This window comes from Rhinopithecus bieti, unplaced genomic scaffold (genome assembly GCF_001698545.2).
Source record: "Rhinopithecus bieti isolate Rb0 unplaced genomic scaffold, ASM169854v2 scaffold_31527, whole genome shotgun sequence".
Lineage (NCBI taxonomy): Eukaryota > Metazoa > Chordata > Mammalia > Primates > Cercopithecidae > Rhinopithecus > Rhinopithecus bieti.
In genome coordinates this window covers 1048680-1067502 of record NW_016813959.1, presented here as the reverse complement: position 1 = coordinate 1067502, position 18823 = coordinate 1048680, and the positions used below count along the sequence as shown (strand labels likewise).

The window sequence follows — 18823 nt, the reverse complement described above, 5'->3', positions numbered from 1 at the left end:
AATTCATAAGGCTGAAAAAGTATTCAGGATTAAAACCTAGGAGAATTGAAGATGAGAGGAACTCACTGTTGGAAAGCACCATGGAGTATGCCCTCCCCCTGCACATCATCACCCCAAAATAACACTGGGTCCACTGCAGGGTCTAAATTGGTAAATTTTAAACATCATTTTGATATTTGAAGTCTAATAGAGAATATCTCTATTGTGTATTACCTAAAATGCTTCCATATACTTGAGTTGGTAGAGAACATGGTAGAGAAAGAAGGAAAATGTCTATGCCCACTTCTCACTAAAATAAATTAAGTAAACATTGGGACTTTCCATATTCATAAATATCCAATGAAGATCACCTATGATGAAAAGCAGCTAAATTATTCTAATAATGGAGAATAGTCTGTCTTATAAGTTTTAGAATATACTGTTTGAATATGGACAAAAAATTTCTTTTGACTCATATTGAAGTTATTATTATATTCTTGGTGCTTTATGCCATCACAGTTGCTGAAAGTGAATGATAATCAAATACAAGATTTATCTATGTTTGAATAATTATAAGTCATGTTGATTTGTAGGTAATCCTTTAGAAGATGCTAAAAGTCATTTACAGATTGTAACAGTGAGTGACAGAGAGGCTGGAAAATACTGGTGTGACAGTGAGGTCAGAGCATTGATACAAATATGGTCTGATGAAAAAATTAAGCGAATGCTTGAAGGGGTCACAAGAAACAAGAAAATATTTGAGGAAATTGTCAGAAGATTAATGCAATTTGGGATAGACAGAGACTGGAAACAATGTCGTACCAAATATAAAAAGTTAAAATATGATATAACATTTTACAAAGAAAAAATGGCAACCCTCCAAGAAAAATGAGATTTTATGAAGAGGTTGACTGCATCCTAAGAAAACCAACTCTCATAACTGCCAAATGGAAACATGGTAACCTTCGAATTGACATTAACAACAACAACAACAAAAAAATTCTAGACATTCTTCTTTGCACTTTTATTCAGCAAGAGAAAAACTCTAAAAATAAAATCCTAACACTATCGTATACTCAAATGACCCCTTAAAATCATTAGAAATAGGTACCTAATTTAAGCCAAGAGTTTCACCTTTTTTCTAAACCTTATACCAAAATATTCCTAATTCTTAACTCATTATTTGTCCAACTGCTTAAGTGTTCTTATTTTAGTATACTTGAATACTTGAAAACTAATGTGTTTCAAATGATGTCATATAATGATTCTTTTCCTGTGTTTTTATTTAAGAATTATTTGAAGGTCATAACAAAAGCCAAGGAACTCTGAGCTTCAAGAGAAAAGCACATGAAGATGGTAAGAGCCAGAGAAATGCCAAATTCTTCCACACAGTGAAAAAACTTGTTGCTTTTTTCTGATAACAGAGATATTTATTCCTGTCCTTGATAAATTAGACTAAACATATTGTTTATGAACTGTATTAGAGCAGAGAATGCTGAGAAATAATTTCTTTCATAGCTCATTGAGTGAAAGTTTCTGCAGGAGCTAGATTTTATATGTTAAAAGAAGAAGAAAGAAAAAAGAGTGAGAGTAACACCAAAAGTAAACAAAAACTTGCCCGGAGTTAGATAACTATTTGGTTATCATGGTCCTTTAAACTGTACTTTACAGTGATTGTTACAATTATTGTTATCAGATGTAAAAAGAAAAAATCCACGGTTCTTCAAAGGTAGTCAATAATCAATACAACATTTTAATAAGTCTGAAAGTAAGTCAAACTCAGAAGCCAACCTAATAATGGGAGCTGTAATTCCAAAATGACCCACCACAGATATCAGAAAAGAAAATATAATGCAATATAGCATGTAGAAGAAAATGCACACAAGACTAATAAGAAAACCTGAGTTCCAGTCTCTCTTTGACCCTAATTCCTCAACACAGAGCAAATCACTGCATCTCTCTGGATCTCTAAAATAATCCAGCTTTAATGTCTTATAGATTTATGAAATTGTTTCTTAGTTAACACAAAAAATTGAAGAGTAAAACAAAATTTTACAAAGTAAACACACCAAACCCACCATTCAGGACATAAAACTAACTAGCACCTTAAAAGCCTCCTAGTCACTAATCATCCTCCAGCCCCCATAAACATTATCATTATTCTCACTTCTATCACCATAGATTAGTTTGGGATTTATACTATATGTACTTTTCTGTCATTCAACATTGTTTGTGAGATTCACCCATGATTTTACTCATAACAGTAATCTGTTATTTTTTATTGCTGTAGAACAGTCCATTATAAAAATATACAAGCCAGCCAGGTGCAGTGGCTCAGGTCTATAATCCCAGCACTTTGGGAGGACAAGGCAAGAGGATCACTTGAATCCAGGAGTTTAAGACCAGTCTGGGCAACATAGTGAAACCCCCATCTCAATATTTAATAAATAAATAAACGTACATCCCATTACTTTTTCACATCTATTCCACTGTTGGACATTTCAGTTGTTTCCAGATTGGGGCTTTTATGAAAAATTGCATGTCTCTCAATGGACATATGTATGCATTTCTGTTGAGTATATACCCAGAAGAGAAAGGCAGGGTCACAGGGCATAGGTCATAGGGCATGCATATATCCAAGCATTGTTCTAAGCACTTTACATATATTTAACATATTTAGTCCCCATCACAATCCCATAAGATATGTGCTATCATTATACCCAATTAACAGATGAGGAAATGGAGGCATAGAGAAGTCTATGCTCTTGAACCAATGAGTTCTCTCTGCCAGGGCAGGGACCATATCTGCCCTGTATGGTAAAGTATTCCCAGTGTCTACCACAGTGCCTTAGTAATGTACTTAGATGTACATTATTCCTATTTGTTGAGCAGGAGCTCTTTTTGAATAAAGTATTAGCAAATAGCAAGAATTCCTCTTCCCCTTATAACCTTTTATCTCAAGTGAACTGAAAAGCGTACTTTTCCAAGTCTGGATATAAATGCAAGTCAGATAAAATGCTTGTGCAGTTAACCCTTAGCCATTTCTCCTTTCAGGTTAAACGGCTAAGGGTTAACCGCACAAGAGTATCATTCTGAACCCACTGAATTTGAGCATTAGACCTTACAGTATGTAAGTCTAAGCCAACAGATGAGGAAACAGACTCAGAAGTTAGAAGACTTGCCCAAGATTAAACTGGTGTTACTGGAAAACCTGGAGCTAGATTGTAGGTTGTATGTTACGGAGCTTTTCCCAATATTGACCAGAATGACCAAGCAGTGGTACTTGGAGACTTTTGGGGGCAGGTAAATTCTGCTTCAGACTAATGCAAAAAGCTAAGTTTCAAAAAACAATAGTTATAAACGGAAGAACTGAAAACACTTATTTTAAATCAAGAATCACTTAACTATAAAATAATTAAAATCAAAGACTGGAACCAGTTGCAAGGACACTTAAATCACTTCCTCAAACCAAAATTTACTTGACTTAGATAAAGGTTATAGATTAAGAGAGTATAAAAGTTAAACACTATAGGAACGTTACATATTTGGTCATTTTCAGTCAAATATGAAAATCAAAATTAAGATATTCCCTGCCTTAATTTGGCAGCCCAAAGTTAGTTTTCTGACAAGCAAATCCTGTGTTCTCCACAAAACTAAATGAAGATTAACTGGGAACTAGATCCACAGAAGTTTGACTGAGTGCATCTCTCATTCTCACAAGTGGTAATGTTCTGTACTCTGTTTGCAGAACCAGTGTCTAAATCTCTTAAGAAAAGTTCTCCTGAGATCATTACAAATCAGTTTCCTCAAAGCATAATAACAGAACCAAAAGATTCTACAGAATGTTTCTGCAGACAGGAAACCCAACTTCATCAGGTAAATCTTATAAATTTTTAGAAGTAGTATGAAAATGTTTGTCATTGTAAGGTTCAATTTCTAACCTGGAGAATTAATAATCCACTGAAGGGAAGGGCATGGTTATCTCCTAACTAATCAAGGAAAGGCTAACTAGCTGATTCATGGGATACATCTACAGATGTTTATTAATTCCTTTTATGGAATCTTCAAATATGTCCAGGCCATTCTAGTCTCCATAAAATGTGACTGTTTTAAAGATGAAAATGTTTATTCTAAGAAGGGGTGTCTGGTTTATTCAGAACTCTAAGAAGGGGTGTCTGGTTTGTTCAAGCTACTGAAATGATGTTTTCAGGACCAAACCAGCATTTGGTGATTATATGAATTAGGCATGAACATACCCATACACATGCATGCACAGTTTACAGCTAAGAGGACATTTGAAAATTCCCCTATAGAAAGCAGAGCTACGGAATAAATCTGAAGATAGCGAGCACTACTAAAAAGGGGGGGAGTACATCTGGATGAACCCATCTGGGTTAAATATCTAGTGCATGACTGACTTAACTAATTGATACTCTATTTATTTTTATATGAAATGGGTAATACACCTTCCAAGTATTCTGTTAACCCCAGGACTAAATGTTTCCGATTAGATTATGCCCAAGACAAAAAACTGAACCAAATACAAAGCAAAAGTTACAGAAATCTCACCTTCTAGATTCCATCTTCTTAAAGATAAGGTTGGCCAGGCATGGTGGCTCACACCTGTAATCTCAGCACTTTGGGAGGCCGAGGCGGGTGGATCACTTGAGGCCAGGAGTTCGAGACCAGCCTGGTCAATATGGTGAAACCCCATCTCTGCTAAAAATACAAAAATTAGCTGAGTGTGGTGGCGGGCACTTGTAATCCCAGCTACTCGGGAGGCTGAGGCATGAGAATCGCTTGAACTTGAGAAATGGAGGTTGCAGTGAGCCCAGATCATACCACTGCACCCCAGCCCAGGTGACAGAGTGAGACTCTGTCTCAAAAAAAAAACAACAACAACAAAAAAAAAAAAACGAAAAAAACCCAGAAGATAATGTATAAGAAATAAATTCCTTCATCAAAAAGGAAAAAAACCCAATCAAACCTTTTTGCAGTTGTTTTAAAACCAGTGAGTGAATGAGGGTGAGAAAGTGAAAACAGCTTTCTGCAACAGACCACCACCTCTCAGGGTACAGTATATAGATATAAAAAACTAACTAAACTAAAAAAAAAAAAAAAGTTAGGTCTTGGTTTTATTCTGGCCCTTATCTATCAGTTTAGAGCAGCAGATAATTGTATTTCCAAGACATAAGGCAGTGTCACTGTTCTTCCAGTCAGAATCAGTCCTCCCAAAGGATGAGCACTATAGCTCATGTAAAATTTTAAATTGATTATGGGTGAGAACCAGCCCTCTTTGTGCACCTTAATGATTCTATGCCTATACAAGAGAAATTTTAAATTGTTTTTCAGTAATACACTTGTTCCTCAAAACCACATAATCACATAATTATTGTCCTTATCTGTTATTATTTAATCTTATAATTCTTTCAGAGAAAAGCAACTATAGAAAACATATGTAACAAGGAATCAATTTGTATTCATTAAAAAAAAAAAAAAACCAAAAACCCATAACCATGAATACCAAGTATTTTCCTAAAATGGGTACTAAAACTCCAACTAGTGCTAATATGTAAGTTTTTTGAAAAGTCTCTTTTCTTCAGGCACACACTTAAAGGAAAGGAGAAAGGGGAATGAAAATTTCTTGAATTCAACTTTGGCAAAAAAGTCAATATAGTGAAGAACAGTTCATACATATTTTCTACAGACCACCAGGCAACCCTAAAGACCTCTAGATTCTCCCCCACCCCCATGACAGAGTATCCAAAATAACTTTTTTTTTTTTTGAGACGGAGTCTCGCTCTGTCGCCCAGGCTGGAGTGTAGTGGTGTGATCTTGGCTCTCTGGAACCTCCATCTCCCAGGGTTCAAGCGATTCTCCTGCCTCAGCCTCCCGAGTAGCTAGGACTACAGACGTGCACCACCACGCCCAGCTAATTTTTGTATTTTTAGTAGAGACGGGTTTCACCATGTTGGCCAGGATGGTCTTGATCTCTTTGTGATCTGCTCACCTCGGCCTCCCAAAGTGCTGGGATTACAGGCTTGAGCCACCGCGCCCGGCCGTAACTCCTAAGAATGTTACAAACTAATGTGGCTCACAACTACCACATAATCAAGAGTTTACTTTCTCCTTGGATTATATAACTAATTTTCTCAATAATTTTTTTTAAAACAGGAAATCTATTATTGTCAACCCACAATTATCCAAGATTGGAGTTATGCAAGTTAAAATATTCTTTTGATGCTTCCCACATTCTCAGCTCTTTAGTAAACAAGGAATACACAAAATGTGAAACTGAAATTCAAGTATTTGGGACAAAGAAAACAGCAAAACGTACTTCTAGTTTAAGTTTGGTTGAGGGAAAGCTAATTATTTGGAATGCGTTTATACATGTTGCACCCATTTTGCTGTTATTTGTTATTGCCAAGTTCCTTAACTATAGTAGAAGTTGTTACTACTGTATTGCCTTATGGAAACTGTAATACTTTCAGTGAGAATATCAAACCTAGGTTTGTTTTTCTTATCCTAGTGTAATAATTTATATCAACTTCCAGTTAAGTCAGGTAGTAAGAAAAGAAAAGATCACCGAAGTAATTTTTTTTTTTAACTCGAAGGGATCTCCCAATTTTCAAAATCAAGTGTATGGATCTTGGCATAGAGACAATACTCCCCTGTCCCCTTTTGAAGAAGGGAGTTAATTTTTGTCATATTACCAAGGTTTTCATTCATTAGGCAAGACGTCTACCAACGAATCTTTTCCAGATGCATTATTCCCTATGGTTGGTTCATTTTCACTTAATTTATATGAGATCTACTACCGGTAGTTATTCTCAACATCAACTAGTCATCTTTCCCTGGGTCTGAAGTCTAGGATCCTCAAGTTCCCAGAGCGATAACTACTTTCAAACCCATAATCTGTTCAATAGCTCTGCCCTTGCAAACAAAAGCTTGTGATGGTTGGAGGCCCCGCGCGAAAACCTTTAGGTGTTCAAGGACCTGGACTGGCCGCCACGCCATACTAGCCTATTTACAGGAGCAGCCACAGGCTCGGGGAGACTAGAACCCGCATGCAGTCGGGGAGGAGCCCTGACCCAGCTAGACCAAGCAAACCGGCGCTTTACAAGCTAGCCAGCCTCTGGAGGGGTGCACAGACCGGGGGGCGGGGAAGCAGAGAGCCCCTAAAGGGCATGAGTGGCTGGGAGGGTGGGCAGGACAGGCTAAAGTTCATGGAAGCGAGGTGCCCCTCGTGCACGCCTAGGCAACCCGGTCGATGCCACAGGCAGGTACCGGTTCAGATCGGAGAGGTCGGTCCTCCCAGCCCTCGGGCACTCATGAGAACGCCTACTGAAGCGGCTCCGAGAGATGGAGACGCACGCCACCGCCACCCCCACCCTGTTGCTTACCGGTGCTGCAGCCCCACGAGTCCCAGAGTGATCACATGCGGCACATCCAGCTGCGTGGGCCACTCTCCTGAGGCGATGCACCCGAACACGCCACATTCCTCGCGGACCCCCAACTCCTCCAGCTCCATGTCGCCGCCGAAAGCACGTGGAGGGACCTGCCGCTGCGGCCAAGGTGTAAGCACCAACCAGCCGCCAGCTCGGCCCGTTGAGCTCAGAAGCTCACGCTCGCAGCAGGCGCTTCCTTCCCCAGGCTGGCCCCAACTACTGCGGCGGCGCGCGCTGTCCCTAGGTGGCGTGGCCAGCTTGGCCCTGCTCCGCCCCCTCCGAGCCCACCAACAAGCGAGGGTGGAGGGGCGGTCCCGCGGCTGAGGGGAGGGGTCACGGATGCTGTAGGGTGGAGCTAGTTTCCCCTAAGAGCTGTCTGGAAAGCTGTATTTGCTGCACATGGAAATCTTCGTTATTTGCCAGCACCCAACACTAGCGTAATGGGAATAACGGACTTAACGTCATTTCTCTTTCAGAGCATTTAGCCTTCATATTCCCTTTCCTACATGCTTCCCCCAGGCCGTCACGACTTGGTATGCTCCAATCTCTGAGCCGCTCCGCAGCGGAGAAGGGGCCGGGGTATGCGAGCTTCCGCAGAGTAGGGAGGGGCCGCCAGTGCGCGCCACTTTTCGTCTGCCCCGGCACTGCGCCAGCGCGGGGAGGCCCGGAGGCGGGGTCGCGTTGTTGCGCCTGCGCGGCGGGAAGCCAACGGGGAGATGTTTGGTCCCAGATCCACGTTTCGGTCTCCGCCAATACCCCTCCGGCTTAGGCCGGTGTCTCGGAGCTTGAAAAGAGTGGCTCAGGGTCGCGCGGTCCCGCCAGGGGGCGTGTCTGTGGGCCGCGCCTCCTTCCCCGCCCATCGAAGCTCTCTGACCACCCCTCTTTTCTAGAGTTCTGCCTTGCTTCCCGGCGCGGTCGCGGTCCTCAGCCCACTCGGGATAATGGCGACAGCTGAGGGTGAGTAACAGGGGTTTGGGGCCTTAGCAGTCTTCCTGACCCCCAGGCCGTGAGCTCGCTGTGAGCACGCGGCCACGGGCGGGCTGCGAAGCTCTGCCCAGCCTCCCTGCAGCCGCGCCTCTAGGCCGCCGTGCGGGCGCACACGTGGCCCAGGCGCTCCCGGGCCTCCCCGAACTTTACTGTCTCCGGGACGGGGAGAAGGAGCAAAGTAGAGGAGAACGAGAAATGACCAAGGGGTGGAAAGGCGCCTGGAAGCATTATTTATCATCAATAGCTGTTGCAAAATGCAAGCAAATCAGTGTTAATTCGTCAAAACCTGAGTCTTGCTTTGTCCGTTAGGTTAATGACCTTTCAAAGATTAATAATCGAAACTTTTGAAAAACCTGTCTAGAGGCCGGACCCGGTGGCTCACGCCTGGAATCCCAGCACTTTGGGAGGCCGAGGCGGGCGGATCACCTGAGATCAGGAGTACCAGACCAGCCTGGCCAACATGGCGAAACCCCGTCTCTTACTAAAAATACAAAAAAGTAGCCGGACGTGGTGGCGCGCGTCTGTAATCCCAGCTACTCTGGAGGCTGAGGTAGGAGAATCGCTAGAACCCGGAGGCGGAGGTTACAGTGAGCCGAGATCGCGCTACTGCACTCCAGCCTGGGCGACAAAGCGAGACTCCGTCTCAAAAAAAAGAACCTGTCTAGTGTGTGTGTGTGTAAGTAGTCTTTGATGCAATGGTGTGTGTGTGTTTAGTCTTTGATGCCATGGATGTGTGTGTGTGTGTGCACGCGCGCGTGTTGAAGTAGTCTTTGACGCCATGGCAGCTTGGGGGTGTGTGTGTATGTGTGTGTGCGCGTGTTTAAGCAGTCTTTGATGTCATGGATGTGTATGTGTGTGTGTGCACGCGCGGGCGCGTGTTGAAGTTGTCTGAGTCCATGATGGCTGGGGAGGGGGGTGTTTTTAAGTAGTCTTTGATGCCATGATGGTGTGCGTCCGTGTGTGTGTGTGTGTGTGTGTGTGTGTGTGTGTGTGTGTTCAAGTAGTCTTTGATGCCATGATGGCTTTGAAGAACTCTAAAACCTTTAGGCAAAAAAGTTACACTATCAGAAAAGATTGTTCTTGCTATTTATGCTGGAAAAAAACGTTGGTTTGTTCCACACATCCAGTTGCTATATGTATAGTGAGCCAAATTGCTTTTCTTGGCTGCTGGGTACATTCTTTTCCACATAGAAAGTAACTGTATTTAGATTTTAAAAAGCTGTAGACTCAGGCCAGGCGCTGTGGCTCACGCTTGTGATCCCAGCATTTTGGGAGGCCAAGGCGGGCGGATCACGAGGCCAGGAAATCGAGACCATCCTGGCCAACATGGTGAGGCTTCGGCTCTACCAAAAATATAAAAATTAGCTGGACTTAGTGGCGTATGCCTGTAATCCTAGCTACTCGGGACGCTGAGGCAGGAGAATCACTTACTTGAACAGGGGAGTCAGAGGTTGCAGTGAGCCGGGATCGCGCCGCTGCACTCCAGCCTGGCGACAGAAAGAGACTCCATCTCAAAACAAAACAAAAAACAACAGGCCGGGCGCAGTGGCTTAAGCCTGTAATCCCAGCACTTTGGGAGGCCGAGACGGGCGGATCACGAGGTTAGTAGATCGAGACCATCCTGGCGAACACGGTGAAACCCCGTCTCTACTAAAAAATACAAAAAAACTAGCCGGGCGAGGTGGCAGGCGCCTGTAGTCCCAGCCACTTGGGAGGCTGAGGCAGGAGAATGGCGTGAACCCGGGAGGCGGAGCTTGCAGTGAGCTGAGATCCGGCCACTGCACTCCAGCCTGGGCGACAGAGCGAGACTCCGTCTCAAAAAAAAAAACAAAAAACAAAAGAAACAACTGTAGACTCAGCAAAAAAGATTCAGATGATATGGAGTATCAACTCCGTAAACTCAAGGCAAGGACCAGAATTTTTCTTGCAATCATGGTACCTGTACCTCTAAACTGGCAAATCTCTAAAATCTTTGTTCTTCCACTTCTTTCCATTTGTGTACCGTTGGCAGGTTGATTTTTCTTAAATGTCACTTTTATGATCTCTAAAAGGCAAAGTGTTACAATGGCATCTCTAGAGATGTTAAATCCAGTCTGTCCAGTCTGAAATTCCTTTTCATTAAAATCCTGAATACTGCTATCCTTTCTACCTCGTCAGCCCTAACTTTGACTTTTCTCTCCTGTGAATCCTTAGCTATGTTCCAGTCAGGTTAAATCACCAAAGTTTTTTTTCATTATATACATTTTATTTATATTATTTTTCCCAGAACATTGCTGGCTAATGGAAATATAATGTAAATTTGTCTTCTATGAGCCACATTTTAAAAACTAAAATAAAAAAACTGATGCAATGTGTTTATATATATATTTTTTTTACATATATATATATGTTTTTTTTTTTTTTGAGATGGAGTCTCGCTCTGTGTGGCCCAGGCTGGAGTGCAGTGGCAAGATCTCAGCTCACTGCACACTCCACTTCCCAGGTTCAAGTGATTCTCCTGCATTGGCCCCCCAAGTAGCTGGAATTACAGGCACGCTCCACCACACCTGGCCAATTTTTTTTTTAATTTATTTTTTAGTAGAGACAGGGTTTTGCCATGTTGGCTAGGCTGGTCTCAAACTCCTGACCTCAAGTGATCCACCTTTCTTGGCCTCCCAAAATGCTGGGATTACAGGCGTGAGCTCATTTTAATATATTTTGTTTAGCTCTATATACACAAAATACATTTCAACATGGAGGCAAGATGAAAAATTGTTTAGATATTTTGCAATTTTTTATATCAAATGCAGTGTATATTTTAACAAATCACATCTCAACTTGTAATAGCCACATTTCTAGTGGCTGCCTTATTGGACAGCAGAGTCCTAGAATTTTCTTATCCTTTGTGTAAATTCTGTGCTTTCCCAGACTCTTAAATTTCAATTCCATGAATCATTTTTCAGTCCTCATCAGTCTTTTCTGAATTTATCTGCAAATTTGTAGCAATCATTTTGGCACTTGTGTATGTCATGTATGGTTGTTTCTTGTGTTGTTTCTACCCATTAATTGAAATTCCTTCCCTATTTAACGGCTAAGTAATACAGATTCAACTAAATTAACGCAAGGGGCATTAGGTACAAACTTTGCCCGGGCTTACTGCATATTAATACATATAAATGTTAATTTCTTTATCTGATCTGAGCACTGTTTTTTTTGTTTTTGTTTTTGTTTTCTTGAGACAGTCTCGTCTTTTGCCCAGGCTGGAGTGCAGTGGCGCCATCTCAGCTCACTGCAACCTCCACCTCTCAGGTTCAAGGATTCTCCTGCCTCAGCCTCCCGAGTAGCAAGGAGTATTACAGGTGCACACCACCACATCCAGCTAATTTTTGTATTTTTAGTAGAGATGGGGTTTTACCATGTTGGTCAGCCTGGTCTTGAACTCCTGACCTCAAGTGATCCGCCCACCTTGGCCTCCCAAAGTGCTGGGATTACAGGCGTGAGCCACTGTGTCCGGCCCACTGTTCTTTACTCTTCCCTCTCTTATCCTCCATGCTGAATTCTCAAAGCTACTATCTTAAATATCTTACATCTTTGCCCACTACTTTTTCCTTAGACCAAGACATTTCCTCCCCCCCCTCCCCCCTTTTTTTTTTTTTTTTTTTTTTTTTGGAGACAGGGTCTCACTCTATCACCCAGGCTTGAGTGAAATAGCGCACATCTTGGCCCACTGCAGCCTCGACCTCCCCAAGTAGCTGGGACTACAGGAATATACCACCATGCTGGGCTAATTTTTGTTTTTTTGGTAGAGATGGGGTTTTGCCATGTTGCCCAGGCTGGTCTTGAACTCCTGAGCTAAAGCAATCTGCCTGCCTGGGCTTTCTAAAGTGCTGAGATTACAGATGTGAACCCCTGCACCTGGCCAGACGTTTCTTGTTCGAGTTACTGCAATAGCATCCTAACTGGTCTCCCAAGCTCTAGTTTTTGTTCACTCACCCCTTCCTCCCTTCATGGTCCATACAGAAGCCATAATGATCTTTCCAAATACCATTTTGCTTCATCACTTAAAATCCTTATAGCTCTTCTTGGGTTAAAGTCTAAACTCAACCAGCATGGCTTGTGAAACCAGAAGGATGTGTAGCAAAATGGAAGAGAAATTTTCCAGGCCTAGGAGAGAAGAGATTGTCAGAAGCCCTAGGAGGAAGGTTGTGTAAGAATTAAAGATGCTGGAGTTCTAGAGAGGAAATAGACAAATAAGAATTTGGAGCAGTAAGCCAGGGCTGTATCTTAAAGGGACTTTTAAACCATGTTAATGAGTCTAGACGTTACATTAGGGAGAATAGGGATTCATCCTCTAGATTAGGTGCCCTACAATGGCAACTGTTAACTAAATTATAGCTACTTGTTTAATGGTTATCTCCACTAGCTGGTGATGTGGCCCCTGTCCAACTCTTAAGTCTTGTCTCCTGCCATTCTTTTCTACAACTTAGCTGCAGCCCCCCCTTCCCCTGCCCAACAGCAATGTACATATACCCAGACCTCCAGCTCCAACCAGACTGAAGTTCTGCAATCCACTTTGACCACCTTGTATTTATTCATCAACACTACCTACCCCTTTCTCTCCTTTGGCTAAATTTTGATCATTCTTCAGATCTCAACCTGTCACTTTCTTGTAGACTTCCTTTTCCAATGTTTAGACTAGTCCCATAGTCTGTATTTATTACATTCTATTATTATGATGTCTTATTTAATATCAGCTCCCCTCAGACTCAAGTCTCTTGAGAGCAAGAATTATTATTTACTGGTATATCCCTTGGCACATGGATACATTAGGAAAATGTTGATACTGAGAGTGTTCTGGGAGCATGAGGGCTGATTTCTCTCTTTGGAAATTTTAAGTTCCTAAACAGCTATTATCTTTACTCTTTCTCTAAATCATCCTTTTGTGTACTTCTTAGGTCTTGTGACCAGCATCAAAATTGGATTCCTTTGTGCTCACTTCCTCACAATTTCTTACAACTGTTAGTGAAGAGAAAGGATTAATGGGGACAGGGACAGGATTAAGAAATAGAGAGGGATGCTTTCAAATGTGCTAACTTCAGTGGGATGTCATGCCTCCTCTTGAATATTAACTTGAAATCAAGAAACCCATCTGGCTGAATGTTCCCATTTTGCCTGCAAAAAAGCAAATATCAGCAAAAATCACATGTTTTTTCTTGCAAGCTAGTTTAGATACTATATTGTGAGTATGTCTGTGAAAATACTAGTATAGTTACATTACTTTAAATGTGTCTTAATTAATTTTAATTCTAGTTCAGTTCTGCCGTGAGAGGCAGGTTAATAACGGAAAGAGCACAGGATTTGATGTCAGAGGAGTTAGGATTTTATCTACCTCTTATATTTCCTAACTGCATGACCCTCAACCCTTTTGATTTCTGCTTTACTAATTTCTACAATTATTTATGTAATTAAAATTCTTCACAAAATTGTGTGAATCAAATGTGATGATACAAGAAATACATTGTAGAGTATATGGTTTTATACAGATGATTTAATTTTTATTAATATTCCTTAATCACTATATATTTACAGATTCATTGTTCTAGGTGATTTAGTCTTCAGCATTCAGGAAATTTCTTTCTGAATTTTGATCTATTTCCATTTCATTTCCACAGTACTGAACATTGGTAAAAAATTGTATGAGGGTAAAACAAAAGAAGTCTACGAATTGTTAGATAGCCCAGGAAAAGTCCTCCTGCAGTCCAAGGACCAGATTACAGCAGGAAATGCAGCTAGAAAGAATCACCTGGAAGGAAAAGCTGCAATCTCAAATAAAATCACGAGTTGTATTTTTCAGTTGTTACAGGAAGCAGGTAAGCAGCTCTCTCAACGTCTCTTCTCTCACCTTCTCTGGTAAGCATGTTAATGTCTTTCATGTGAAGTTGGCATTAAGATGAACAACTTGTTTGCAGATGTTTCAAAAGCTAAGTGAATTTAAATCAAACCAAGAACTCTTAAACTTCATTATAACTCCTTATTTGGTTTGGGATTATTAGTGTCATTGAATTAAAAGGAATCTTAACAAGTTTGCTGTAATCTTATATCTGGCACATGCACTCTCTATGCAACTTACCTCTCCAAGGCCATCTTCACTTTAAGGAATTTGACTATGAAGGAAACCCATTTTAATGTTAAGCAGTTCTAACAGATGAACTGAAATTTACTCCCTGTAATTCTATACAAATGGTCTTTGTTCTGCCTCTGGGAGATAATACAGAATTTCAAATTCCTCTTCCACTTGAAAGCCCTGAAAAGTAGTTAAAGACAGCAACCAAACCTTCTCCTCCTGCCATTCCCCAAGTGAGAGATTTGAACTAAAACCCCAGAACGCCCTCCTGTTCAAAAACTGAATGAAGGCTCTATTTTCAATAGAGAAATAGATTCAAAAGACCACATGAAGATCAGAACATTGTGTGGTGGGTATTTGAAGCAAAGGGAAGGAAGTTAGGATAAAGAGGTTTTCTGGAGCGATTCAATCAGTTGCTGGTTGGTCTGTAGTATATGAAATTTCAGCTAGGAAAATATTTGAACTCTTTCTGCACAATGTAAATAGCCTCAATGCTTTGGATCATTCAACCTTTGAAGCCTTACCTATGAAATAAAAGCTTTTTCTTTATCATGCTTGCCAGTTCTAATTTTATAATTTAATAACTTTCCTTTTAATTCCAATATTCCCCGTTGCCCTTTCATTTCTTAGAGTTTCTAGTAGCACTAATCTTTCTTAAATTCAAAAGGGGATTTAATGCTTTTGTTTTCAGTTAAGTTAGATGTAACTGCCTTACACAAAATAACAAGGTAATGTAATTTAAATACATTGTCAGTGCATTCCTGGAGTAGTTTTGTCTCTTCCAAAGTATCCTATTTCACAATTTTGGCTAATGTGAAAAAGATTTAATTGCAAACCTGGATTGTCATCTACATCATAAATCCCTCCGTGCTGTGAAAGTGAGTATATTGCTATAAATTTAAAGGATCTTCCAGAGTTCCTAAGTCACAGAATCTAAGATTTTTATTTCAAAGTTTCTTGATTGGTAGCTTCCCAGTGACTGAGGTAATTTCTAAAGAGAGCATCAAATTAATTTTAGGTTCCTTTTGCAATACAGATAAATGTTCCATCTATTTATTTATTTATTTATTTATTTGTTTGTTTGTTTGTTTGTTTTGAGTCAGAATCTTGCCTTGTTGCCCAGGCTGGAGTGCAGTGGCACAATCTCGGCTTACTGCAACCACCGTCTCCTGGGTTCAAGCGATTCTCATGCCTCAGCCTCCCAGGTAGCTGGGATTACAGTTATAGGTGCACGCCATCATACCCGGCTAATTTTTGTATTTTTAGTAGAGACAGGGTTTTGCCATGTTGGCCAGGCTGGTCTCGAACTGCTGGTCTTAGGTGATCTACCCGCCTTGGCCTCCCAAAGTGCTGGGATTACAGGTATGAGCCACTGTACTTGGCCTGTTCCTTTTTTTTTTTTTTTTTTTGCTTCCCAAGTTTTAACTCTCCCCATTCACTTAAACATTTTTTAAAGCGCTTAACTCTTTAAAATGTTAGCAGTCAGAAGATTATTTTCTGTGTACCCTTGGTAGTTTCACATAGCTACAGGATTATATTAAGTAATGGAAGATAAAGCCTGACTTTTTATTTGCTTATTAATGTATTTTCTGAGTGTATTTACACTCATCCCATTATCCATTTCCAGAACTTTGTAACAAGTAAATTAGAATGATTCAGTTGTGTTATGTGTGTCCAGGACGTTCTCTGTTTTAACTCTGAGAGTCCTGTGCTCAGGGGAACAGGGGAGGTTACCTAAATGAAATACTCCAATAATTATCTTTAAACTACTTTATTTGGCACTTAACATAGCTAAAACTTAATTGGTTCACAGGAAATGTTGAAAGATATTTTCCAGGTTTTATGTCTAGTACTGTGAAACTAAGTAAACCTGAATTTTTTTAAATTTCTGAGCAGACTAGTTTTAGGGTACATATTAGGAATTCCATTAAACCTTATATCATTTTTACTTGCTTAGTCATATAAATGCCTCATCTAGTTGGCCATCAGTGGTCTATTTAAAACTGTTGTTTACAACCAGGGTTATGTTCCAAATTAAGGTAGAAAGTAGAGGGGAAAGAGCATCGGGATGAGAATCAGAAAATCAGTATTCTACTTTTCTCATTGTCACTCAGGAATAAACAGTAAAGGACTATATGAATAAGAAGTAATCTTTTCCCATGGAAATAGTATAACTGTGCCATAACTATGTTATACAATTTGTGGATTTGGTTTTATTACTTAAAAATTAAAATGTGGCCTTCTCAGTGATGATGAAATCCCAATTTCATCGCAGAAATTCACTATAATTACATAAACTGTGATAATAGTATATGAAGAACCGTACTACAGTTGCTAAACCGCAGATGGGAATCTGGACCGATCTAAAAGAGGGACGGCCACAGGGACATATGTATTAGCTAGAATTAGTATTCTAGCTTATATATGTTCATTGTCTTTCAGAGTGTGTAAGTGACATAAACATTTTTTAGTAACTTGAATGAGAGTTTTGAGTTTTGTAGACAACTAAGATAAACAATGGGAATTTTTTCTCACCATGCAGAGTCATGGAATTTGCTTTCATATTTAGCAGTATTAGAAGCCATCATTGTGTCATCTAAACTGAGTCTCTTTTAGAAACTTTTAGGGTTTTTTTGTGCAGAGGTGATTACCGTAGCTTCATTATGTGCTTTTGGTTCTCTTTGGTATCTTTATAGTAAAGATAGAATTGGATACTACTGTGTCCAGCTTGGTAGACAAATGAGCAAATATATGACTAATGATTAGCAGACCTAAGAGAGAAGAGCTCTTGAAGCCAACGATGTAGTTACTACCCCAAGTTGAGAATTGATTAAAGTCACCTGTCTATCCATGAGCCTGATCATTCATTAAAAGTTAAACAACAGCTTACATCTAATTTTTTTTTAAAAAAAAGGTTAAAATGACAATTTTACTTCCCCTCTTTTCATTTTTTCCTTAGGGTTTCTGTTCATGCAACATACCACAGTTCTTTCCCTTTTTCATTTTAATCTTACGAGTCAGATTTAAAGGGAAGGCAGAGGAAATAGTGTAGGGTTTGGACAGTGTGTTTCAAGTCCAGGCTCCATTACCAAATGGCAACATGACCTAGTGTGTGAAATTACTTCTTTGAACCTCTGTTTTTTTCACTGTAAAATGTATAAATAATAATACCTACCTCAAGGCTGGGCGTGGTGGCTCACACCTGTAATCCCAGCACTTTGGGAGGCTGAGGTGGGTAGATCACGAGATCAGGAGTTCGAGACCAGCTAACCAACATGATGAAACCCTGTCTCTACTAAAAATACAGAAATTAGCCAGGCGTGGTGGTGCACGCCTGTAATCCCAGCTACTCAGGAGGCTGAAGCAGGAGAATCTCTTGAACCCAGGAGGCAGAGGTTGCAGTAAGCTGAGATCAGGCTGCTGCACTCCAGCCTGGGTGACACTTTGTCTCAAAAAAAAAAAAAACCTACCTCAAAATTTTATGCACAGTTAAATGAAACAACATATACAAAACACTTAGCACAGTGGAGGGTTTCCATAAATAGAAGCTCCCTTCATGTATGGATACACATATAACAGCAAAGATCCCCAATTCTTTCCTGATAATAAAAGACTAGAGGATTAGGTTGGGATTGGAAATAGTAATGCAGGCTGAAAATGAGCATTATCTCAAACCCATGTAGGTTTCCAGGAGTTATTTTAATTCATGTTAATGCTGTAGCATTACTTTGTACTGTGATGTAATAACACTTCCCAGAGAGGCAATATAGCAAAGTGGTTAAGTGGGTGGCTCCTAGAGACAGGGTAGGTTGGAAATCCTGCTTTACCTAATACTAGCTGACATGACTGCTGTGTGTTAGTGTCCGTACCTGTTTTGTTGGATTGATCTTAATAGTATCTTATCAAATGTTTGGAGAATTAAACAAAAAAAGATGTATTTAAAATGATTAGAACAATATCTGCCATCAAATAGGCTCCTGATTTTTTTTAAAGAAAATTGTTACAAATACATAAAATTTACCAGTTTGACCATTTTTAGGTGTCCAATTCAGGGGCATTATGTGCATTCACAATGTTGTACACTCATCCCATTATCCACTTCCAGAACTTTTTCATCATCCCAAACAAACTGTGTAGCATTAAACAATAACTATTCCTTCCACTCCTCAGCCCTTGGTAACTTCCATTCTCTTTCTGTCTGAATTTGCCTATTCTAGTTACCTCATATAAGTCGAATCACAAGTATTTGTCCTTTTGCATTTTGTGTTTTTCTTTTTTTTTGTTTTCTTTTTTTTTTTTTTTTTGA

At 40.3% G+C, this 18823-nt stretch overlaps 2 protein-coding genes across 5 annotated transcripts in view; one reads left to right on the top strand and one right to left on the bottom strand.

Moving 5' to 3' along the window:
- The window catches only part of PPAT (phosphoribosyl pyrophosphate amidotransferase), a 53609-nt gene extending 40675 nt beyond the window's left edge, over positions 1 to 12934 (bottom strand). The window contains exons 1-2 of the mRNA XM_017849232.1: positions 12930 to 12934; positions 7383 to 7646 (exon numbers count right to left, since the gene is read on the bottom strand). Of these exons, the coding sequence (XP_017704721.1) occupies positions 7383 to 7510 (128 nt within the window). The 5' untranslated portion in view covers positions 7511 to 7646; positions 12930 to 12934. The remainder of the gene's footprint in view (positions 1 to 7382; positions 7647 to 12929) is intronic.
- The window catches only part of PAICS (phosphoribosylaminoimidazole carboxylase and phosphoribosylaminoimidazolesuccinocarboxamide synthase), a 34487-nt gene continuing 19500 nt past the window's right edge, over positions 3837 to 18823 (top strand). For 2 of the 4 annotated variants that reach the window (XM_017849229.1, XM_017849228.1), the window contains exons 1-3: positions 3837 to 3855; positions 8318 to 8384; positions 14066 to 14263. In XM_017849229.1, coding sequence (XP_017704718.1) covers positions 8369 to 8384; positions 14066 to 14263 — 214 coding nt within the window. In that variant the 5' untranslated portion in view covers positions 3837 to 3855; positions 8318 to 8368. Of the gene's footprint in view, positions 3856 to 7726; positions 8007 to 8317; positions 8385 to 14065; positions 14264 to 18823 lie in introns of those variants that run through there. The other 2 variants (XM_017849230.1, XM_017849231.1) reach the window with 2 other exon arrangements.